At 38.1% G+C, this 10,015-nt stretch overlaps 1 protein-coding gene across 3 annotated transcripts; it reads left to right on the top strand.

Annotated features, from left to right (window-relative positions):
• The first annotated feature begins 3,017 nt into the window (after positions 1 to 3,017).
• On the top strand, positions 3,018 to 8,975 carry LOC122078896 (probable serine/threonine-protein kinase abkC). Of its 3 annotated transcripts, none has more exons than XM_042645090.1 (3): positions 3,018 to 3,286; positions 4,167 to 4,322; positions 8,361 to 8,975. In XM_042645090.1, exons 1-3 carry the CDS (start codon positions 3,041 to 3,043, stop codon positions 8,478 to 8,480), a joined length of 522 nt encoding a protein of 173 aa, XP_042501024.1. In that variant the 5' UTR covers positions 3,018 to 3,040; the 3' UTR covers positions 8,481 to 8,975. The 3 variants fall into 3 exon arrangements, with proteins under 3 accessions (XP_042501024.1, XP_042501026.1, XP_042501025.1); XM_042645092.1 differs by lacking the exon at positions 8,361 to 8,975 and adding an exon at positions 8,152 to 8,294; XM_042645091.1 differs by lacking the exon at positions 8,361 to 8,975 and adding an exon at positions 7,174 to 7,289.
• Positions 8,976 to 10,015: the final 1,040 nt, after the last annotated feature.

Raw genomic sequence — 10,015 nt, 5'->3', positions numbered from 1 at the left:
GTTTTTGTTTTTTTTTTTTAACTTTAATCCAGTCTCTACTTTATCCAATCCCTTCGGCGGCGAAGCTCTTGGACAATAAATCCCTCCACAGCCTGGGGGGTGCGGGAGAGGGTCTAGCGAGGGAAGAGAGAGAGAGAGAGAGAGAGAGAGAGAGAGAGAGAACCCTCACTGGTCCCTCTCCAGAACCCCCTGGGCTAGAGAGGGTCCTAATCCACCCCCCCCAATAGGGTAGTTTATTTCTTCAAAACCCTGCACTGCTGAGTCCTAGTTTACTACAATATTTAATTTTTTTAGTCGTTCTATGCAGTTGTCTTCCCCTCCCCCTTTCTGAAGATTTAATGGTGTTTCTTTCCAAATATCCCTACAAGGTGGAACTAGCACTATTCTCTAAAAAAGCACCGCATGTTGCACTTAAGGCAACATGGAGCCAACATAAACTAATTAGAATCCCTCAGCTCTGGGTCCATCTTGTTTTCCCATAAAAGCAATAGCTTCATCATTTTCAGTGATGGATGTTTATGTAATTTTGCAGATCCATTTCTTATTTGAAGCTCCTAGCATGTTAGCTTGCAATTTGTTGATAATTTGAAGCATAGAACTTTTATGAAGAATGAAGCTCCCTTCTCTTTGCACCCTTGTTTATTTAAGGTTCCATTTGTCTCCCCCCCCACCCTCCCCCCCCCCCTCTCTCTTTTCCCTCCATGACAAATAACACTTCATTAATACAGGAGAAAGAAAGAAAGAAATATGTGCAGATTTTAAAAGGTGGCAATACAAATCCCACTTCTAATAATACAAAACATGAAACCCATCCTTACAAAAGCATCTGTCTCACAATGCCAGACTACTCACAAATCAAAGTCTAGGACTGTATTTAGTCTTTGTATTGGTCTTGATGGGAATATCTATCCGGCAAGCTCCTTTCCATTTCTCTTGTTTTACCTGTTGGTGCTTGCTATCAATTAATGTCTATGTTGGACATGGTTGTGGAATTGTTTTGTGAGGATCTTTTGTTTTGAAAAAAAAAGGCTATTTGTCCAATAAAGAAAATTTTACTTTGATTCAGAGCACAATTCTACTCATTCCATGTACTTCCTCTCTATTTTTGCTCTGTTTTTATGATATAAAGGCTTGTAAACATTTGTAAAGAGATTTTTTTTTTCTGTTGGAAAGGAGGTGACCAAGACGTTCTATTTGCCATGTTAGTAAGGTGGTTTCTTGATCAAAGAGGGATGGGTTTGGCTTGGGTCTTCTGAAATCAATGGTAAATCCATTTTGGGCAAGTTGCTTTGAAGTTATGGTGATGAACATGATAGTCCCTAATCGGATCATGGAGAGTAAATATAAAAGTAGAAAATTTTAGTTCATTTAGTAAAGAGGTATACCTTAGCAGACTTTTGGACTCTAGCTATGGCAATTTTTCCATTGTAGAGAGCATCAGAATTAAATAAAGATGTCCATTAAAACATGAGAAATATATACACAGATTCTATACAATGATGTAACCTGTGCACCTGCACGTAGCATGTGCGATGACCGCATTTTGCAGCATGTAAGCAGATTATTCATCTCATAACAAAGGCTTGAAAAAGTAAATGAAGGTGGCTCTCTTATTATTAGCCTGACATAAGGACAGAGAAACATGTGCAACTTAGGGTCAGGTCTTCATTAAATGCACTCTTCACTGATTCCCAGGCTTTTATGATGTACCAAACAAAGCTGTGACCGAACTTTTGCTTGTTTTTCAAAATTCTCCTGTTTCACATTATCTAAATGCAAAAAGGATCATCTTCCAAAGCAGCCTTCCTCATTAAAAGGACTCTTCATCCATTGCAGAAAAATCTCTGTTATTTTGAAGGGAATTACTCTAGCTCTGGAACTAGGGTGAGATTTTGGGAGGATTTGTGATATGAAGACATTCCACTTCTCTGGGCTTCCCCTTCACTATGAATTGTTGGATAAAAAAGGAATACCTATTAATAGGTGCTATGAACTTATTGCTGACACGGTAGCCAACCTAAATATTTGGATTATGGAGGGCTAGTCTTTCCGTTTTTCTTTGCTACTTGGATGCCCAAGATTTTATAGAAAACTGAGATGTTTGAAAAGAGACATTGAGGTTCTTTGTTAAGTATAAATAATGACTCCTCTGATACCTAAAACAATGTAGTTGGTAACAGAACAATATCAAGAGAGTGATAGGTTATTGACCTATATTTATTTGTGATCTATGATCTATCTGCCCTTGCCTTTGCTCACTCATCTGCTAAGGAGCTAGCTGACATAAATAGTCCATTAAAATGAGACATTCCTGGATCGGCCAATCTCTAACTCTTTTTTTTTCCTGTCTCTCTTAGGCTCTCTTTGGTATGATTTTTCTTTTTAATTTTTACGTATTTAACAAAAATGATTAATGAAAACCATTTTTTATCAAAACATAAAAACGGTTTGGTAACTACTTGACAAAAATGATTTTTTGTGAGAAATAGTTTGGTATCTCTATTGCCAAAATAGTTTTTTGAAGAAATGGGTGAAGAGATTCCTTTAATCCATCTTTCTTATAACTCTTTTTATCCACTTTGGACTGAAAAAAGAGGGGGCAAGGGGTTTGGATTTCTAATTACAAAGCAAATGACTATTTTATCTCTCCATATTGGGACTTATGCACATGTTCATTAAAATTCAGCGCAAAAATAACTGAAAATCATTTTTCGCCAAAACACATAAATGACTCTTGATTTCTTTTTGGTTTTTGTATTTTATCAATTTTTTTTTAAATGGAAACAAGCTCCATAAATGATACCAAATGCAATCAAAACCATTTTTGTGAACAAAAATCAAAAAGAAAAATGATACCAAAGAGGGCCTTATATGAAGCCCCTCAAACCAGAAGGGAGGGAGCAGGAGGACTTGATCTCACTTACTGAATTCCTTTATGATTCTCCAATTGTTTCCTAGAAATTAACATAATTCAATCTATTGCATTGCATTTATGATTCCAAGATATATTTTTCAGGTGGACAATTTTATCCATGCGGACATGCATCCTGGAAATATCCTTGTCCGAGTAGCTCAGAGCAAATCTTCACGTAAACGGCTATTCAAATCCAGGCCTCATGTCATTTTTCTTGATGTGGGCATGACTGCTGAGCTTTCTAAGAGTGATCGAGTGAATTTACTGGAGTTCTTTAAATCTGTTGCCCTTCGAGATGGCCGCACTGCTGCAGAGTGCACGCTGAGATTGTCAAAACAACAGAATTGCCCAAATCCACAGGCCTTCATTGAGGTATATATGATTACTTGTACATTTTTCATTTCAGGTGTTAGGTTCTCAGTAGGTAAAGATGCTTCAGCAAAGTGTTTGACAACTTTGTCATTTGTCCAAAGACCCATTAGCACTCTAGTCAACCTTTTATACTACCCCCATCAATTTCTTTTAAGCTTTGGATCTGACCTTCCCTGGCATATGATCAATCCATGCTAAAGTAGGCAGGGGTTACTCAATTGTTGATCATTATTTGGTTTCTTTTGAGCCGTTGCATGGGTTGAAGTTTGATAAATGTTTTGGGTTTGATTTATTAGCCCTTTTCTTATAGAGATGTAGTGGCTGCTGTGGAATCTTACATGATGTCAAATCCCAATCTTCTTGCAATACTTCTTTGGGACACTGGGTCTGGAAAGTTAGAACACAATATTTAACTTACTCCTCGGCTGCTGTGAACTCTTTTGTTATGTCAAATCCCAGTCGTTTTGAAATATTTATTTCTGGTGCAGATTGGGATGTTAGAAGTAGATTCTTAAGGTAGACCCCTGTAAGGTTGGACTGTGGTATTGCTTGCAGATGTTTTTTGGATAAGTTGGGAGGAAAAGTAGATAATAGCCAGAAGGCCCGAACTCGAGGCCTCTTAGTAAGTGGGCTTTTTGCACACCACAGCTCACCGACTGCGCTAGGCAATTTTTATTATTGCTTGCAGATGTAGAGCATCCTTAATTCAGTATCACCATAGTTCGTTTGTTTGTTTGTACATCTTTGTTTTGTTCCATTGCTTTTACATCTGAGGTGAAGCATTATCCCCACAATTTGGGGTCAGCTATAAAAATCCTGTTGCCTTCCATTCAATCTGGTTATCTGTGTATTTATTTTCAAATATTGTGGTGTTTTACAGGAAGTGACAAAGTCATTTGATTTCTGGGGTACCTCAGAAGGCGATCTTGTACATCCTGCTGACTGCATGCGGCAATTGCTTGAGCAAGTTCGGCGTCATAAAGTTAACATTGATGGCAATGTTTGCACTGTGATGGTGACCACTTTGGTTCTCGAGGTAATCTCTTGATAGTGTATATGCATGCATGCCTGTGGAATTGTTTTGGCAGTCGGGAATATTATTTCTTAAAAGCTTGTGACCTGATTCAAACATTTACCAATCAAAACGCTAGGTAGGAGGAATACGACCAAAAACTCCACCTTCTTCCAACTCTTCTGTACTCTTGGGATCATTTATCATTGAACTCGGTGAGATCTCGCTAATATCTCTCTATTTGAAAGTGGCGAGACGAAATGAAAGGCGATATATAAAATGTACAATATCTCGGTCGAGATCTCGGTCTTGGCTCAACTCGAGACCAAATTACATGGGTATTTACATGATTTCGACCCTTAACTCGACCCAACTCGACATAACTCGACATCTCTCGCCTATCTTGCCTTAAAAACTACAACAACAACCATAACCTTATCCCAACTTAATGTGGTCGGCTACATGGATCCAATACGTATCAAAATAAAAGAAAAACAGAATAAAAGAAGTGCGCACAGAAGTAAAAGGCGATCAAATAAATAAGTCTTAGTAGTAAAATAGAACAGCATCACTGGAACATTCCCTACGGGGGGTCATACATGGGTCTTTGTCCTCCATAGTGGTATATTTGCAGTCATAGTAGAATCCAACCCTACCATTTGCATATCTTTCCTAACCACTTCATTAATAGTCATTTTATGTCTGCCCCTACCTCTTTTGGAACTCTCTATATGAATTTAGTTGTTTTTCCTGACTAGACCATCCATAGGTTTCCGTTGAACATGGCCATACCATCTTAATCGGCTCTCGCGGAGCTTGTCTTGAATCGGAGTGATCCCCACTTTCTTTCTAAGACAATCATTCCTTACTCTATACCCTTGGTTTTGCCGCACATCCGACGTAACATCCGCATTCCTATTGCCCCCAACTTATTCAAATTACTTTTCTTGACTGCCCAACCCTCTGCCCTAGTAGTAATGGTTCATTGTATTGCTGTCCTGTTGAATTTTCCCTTGAGTTTAACCAGCATACGTTTATCACATAACACTCCCTACGCACTCCTCCACTTCATCCATCCAAGTTTAATTCTGTGGGACACATCATTTTCTATAGCCCCTTCTTTGCTAATGATTGACCCCAAGTATTTAAAATAATCTATCTATTGTAGTTCCCTGTTCGCTTATCTTGCCTTACTGTGAAGAAAAAGTGAGCATTTGGTTGTTTTTCTTGCCAAATTTCTCCTCTACAGTGTAGATCAACAACTTCAACACTTTGAGACTGGAGATTATCACTTCATCGTTAACCTTTGGAGATCCTTTTCTTCTCAAGAATAATTTTAGGTTAAAACAACTTCTCAAAACCATTTTTGTCATAGAAACATTGTCTATAGTTGTTTGTTTTTATTGTGGAATAGCCTAGGGTGAAGCGTCCGAAGACTACTTACATGGGGTACGAAGTCAAGGTACAATTTTGGGTGTGATTTTTAAAAATTGATATTTTCATTGTGTTTAGAAGGCCTAAAATGGGGTAAATGGCAAGTTTGAGGGGCTACAAAGACCATATGGCCACCATTCACCAAGACCAATCACCGAGTCGATTGGGGAAAAATACAAAATCTCGGCGAGATCTCGCCATATCTCTCTTTTTTGGTTTAGCGAGACTAGGGGCGAGATTGAGATTTTAAACCTTGCCATTTATTAATAATTAGAAGACAAAATATTATTGTACGAGGATATGTGATTTCACTAAATCTCAAGATGTATGATACCCTTTCTTCTTCAGTTAATTTTCAATACAAGGGGTAAAACAGTAATTTAGACATTCATCGTCCTCTTCCTTTGATCTTTCTTTTCTTCCTTCTATTGTCCTCCCTCTGGCTGAAAACAGTATTCAAGTGATGACTACCCTGCATCTCTGGCAACAGTGCTATGCCTCTTAAAAATCCAGCCACAGGTCGTCTCTCCTTCCAATCAATCAATGATGATCCCAGCCACAACAATGATGGTTGCATTCCGCTGCAAGTCTGCCGGCTCACCCAAACAGTTTTCCCTACTACTCTAAGTGGCAACTTTGGTGGCAATCTCTCTTTCTCACAAAGTTTTCAACTTCGATGGCTCCCACAGTTCACATTCCTTAGTTTTGGGTTTAGGTTTAATTGTTAAGGATTTCGTAATTTAAGGTTTGAGTTCACGGATTAAGCTTCAGGTTTGTAAGGTAAGTGGTAATTTCTGACAAAATTAGCCAACAACTTTGCTGAAGGAGAGATGGTCTTGAAGTTTAGAAAATCAACTATCCTGATGCTTTTTATAATTTATATGCATAAGAAACAGTTCAATACATCTGTGAGGTTTGGTAGGATCACAAACGGCTGTTGCAATAATAATGACCCTGATCAGAATAAAGCATATCCCGCAGCATGTGAGCAGAGGGAACTCAAATGCCCCAAAGGTTTGAGAAATACCAGCAAACACAACTATATCATTTGTAGAGGGGGTTGGCGGGGGGGGGGGGGTGTTTCATCTCACAAAGGCATGCTACTGCAAAAAAACACTTGCTAGGATTAACACCCTTGTTTAGCCATCTCATTAGTGGGCTTATTAATTCTTGGATTCCATTGGAACATGCGGTACAAGCGTGAAGTAAGATGTAGGATAGATATAATTGTATGAGAATGCTGCCCTGGTTATGGTTCCTTTTGCAAGGATCATTCATGCACCCAATAATATTTCCCCTTTTTTCACAATCTGTTCATAACTTTTTGGGTAAGACTTGTTTCTAACCTTTCGAGCAGTAAGAAGGTAGCCCTAATGTTGTCTTCTTTTCCCGTTGGACTGGAGAAATTCTCAACATATTCTTTGTTTTCTTTGGAATAAAGTTACAGAATTTTAGTGGGCACATGCAAAAAAGAAGCTAGGCATGGTGGGTGCATAACATTCAAAATCTACATACCCTGCCTAAGCCAGGTCATTGTTAACTAAACTAGGTAATATATTACATTGAGTGACTTCTATCTTGCTTTCTAACCCCAACCCACAACCCCCACCCACCCCCCCACGACCCCCCTCTCGACAACACAAAAAAAACAAAAAAAAAAAAAAAAAAAAAAAAAAGACTTTTCTTTCTAGGAGGACAGGAATGTCAACTTATAGTAATTGTTAGTTCTATGTTGGATGAGGTTGCTGTGACATTTTATGAAATTAAATCCATTTCAAGTGCCAAGATTCAATTCATCTCAAATGGAGCTATGAAAAGCTTTATTTGACCCTTTTAGGTCCAGTTCTGGATGACTTTATTTGTGGCTAAAGATATTAGGTTTGGGGTCGAGGACAGATTGTTCCTGATAGATACCAAGTGGATGTTAGATCGGGTAATCCAAAGGATAGGCATATCCCATGGGAAAAAGCTTAATAATTCCAGTGGTTGATCCACTCAGTGGGTTCCATGAGATCAGGGAGGGTGGTCTACGATCACAGATCATCTGGGCCTTCACATTTACTCAGTTCAAGTTTCCCCCATGATAGGAGCACCAGAGCTAGGTATAGCAGGCATAGGTGGTTGTTTTATCTGTTTATCGAATTGATCCCATGAAACCAGAAGCAGTGGGGAGCAGCCGGTGCCAGCCAATAGTGTGGATCCATTCTGTTTGATACTGTTACAGATTGGTTGGCCTGAGCCTGACTGATCCAATACTCATCTTCATGACATGCTAGTGGTTCCTTTGGTTTTGATTAAATTCCATTCCAGTATCTACTGATTCTACCCTTAATTGAAGAAGCTTATCTGGAAAAATTAGAAATGTCACATTGAGGATTTTGAAGTTATTATTTATTTGTTGATATTATGATGAACACAGACCGATATAGGGAATATCTGAACATATTGTAGTTTAAAGAAGCCTATTGCCAAGCCCCAATTAATCGGGAGAAGCCTTGGTGAGTAGTTGTTTTGCTGTGTTTATGAAGCATATGCTGTACTAATTTAAAACACTACGAGGATAATTTTAGTTTATTGAGATTTCTGAGCTCTTTCTAACTCTTCCTTAATTTGTCTAATTATTTGTAGGGCTGGCAGCGGAAGCTTGATCCAGAATATGATGTGATGCATACACTGCAGACTTTGCTATTCAGAGCAGACTGGGCAGAATCTCTTTCCTATACGATTGAAGGACTGATGGCTCCATAAGAGGAGTGCATCTTGTACTGTTCTTCCCAACAATTTTGACAGTTTAAAACATAAGAAGATACATATCATGGTTCAGAGAAATTACAGTCGATGCGTATTTGTTTAGTCTGTACATCCAACATTTTATGTTTAGGTCCTCCTCTTTCGTTTTGATCGATGACGAAGAAAATTAGTGAAAATGAAGGCATATGGAAGTTGGTAAAAGCCTATGCAGCTAGCAAAAAACTAACAAATAACAGGAAGAAGATTGCCTAGCCAATTGCCTTTCTTGGTGAAATCCACCCTTCTGGAGTTGATTCCTTGCAATTCTGTATTTACTTTTGGATTATGTTCGCAGTAAAAGCTTGTTCCTGTATTTATTCATTGGTAATTTTTATAATTTTCTGATCCTTGCTTTTCGATTTCAACTGCAGAATTCATGAGAAATAACAGTAAAGAGGAGGCAACAGTTAAAAAGAAATAAATTTTGGAGTATTTTTTCCTTTTTTCTCTTCATTATGTCTATTATGATCCATAGATATGCCCTTAAAAGCATTACCCAATGTCAGCCCAACATGGTGAATTTAAAAAAATATTGCTTGAATTAGTGGTGCATTCTTAAGTGGGAAAGCTTAGCTACCTGAACCTAATGGACTTTAAACATTACATACATGATTATTTTACATGTCTTGTGTGAATAAATGCTTATTAGGTCTTATTAGGGCTTGTGCTAGCAGTATTGCTATGCAGGTGGGATGACAAAAGTTGTACCTGTTTGTTTTCACTGGTAAATTATACTCGTCCTTGTTATCACAGGTACCTGAAACCTCAAATCTCTTATTTACCAGGTTTGTCTAAAATACATGTTTTGACAAATCATTGAGATTATTAATTGTCCAGCTTCTCAGATGATGTTATTCTATGTCTGCCCACTATGTTGTTTCCTGCAGGTTGACCCAACCTTCATAAATCGGTCGCTGAGGTTTAAAGCATAGATACATGGCTTACTTGTATGTTAAAAAAATCCATTGGTCTAGTTGATTGGTACGAAGGGTCCAGTGTTCTGGTTGAATTTGATGCAATATCAAAACCATTCAGGTTTGTTGATACCTATTCTGCAATTGTTGTATCTTCTTAACCTGCATACCCTTTCCATTTACTAATCGTTCGACCTGTGTGAACCTTGATGCTTTACCCTTTTCAATTAATTTTCCCAAAGATCTCTCCCTTCATTCCAGATTAGAGTAAAACATCAATAATGAAAATTCATTTTCTCCCTGTTGTCAACATCGGTTATTTAAGTTATCTGCTTCTGTTTGTCATAATGGCTGCAATCTAATAATCAGGTGGCCATTTCCATTCACTAATGTATTGTATATTAGTAATGTGAATTTCGGTCATGGTGGTTTCGTGATTTCTTGGACATGCAAGAAATAGGGTTGTGCCTTCACCATCTTTGCAACTGCAGATATTCTCATCGGTGTTCCTTACTTGAGGGCCAAATGAGGGCTAATAGTAGGTATACCCCCTTGAAAAATGAGGATTCATTTACTTTT

This window comes from Macadamia integrifolia, chromosome 5, assembly GCF_013358625.1.
Source record: "Macadamia integrifolia cultivar HAES 741 chromosome 5, SCU_Mint_v3, whole genome shotgun sequence".
Classification (NCBI taxonomy): domain Eukaryota; kingdom Viridiplantae; phylum Streptophyta; class Magnoliopsida; order Proteales; family Proteaceae; genus Macadamia; species Macadamia integrifolia.
This window is presented reverse-complemented; position numbering and strand designations above follow the sequence as displayed.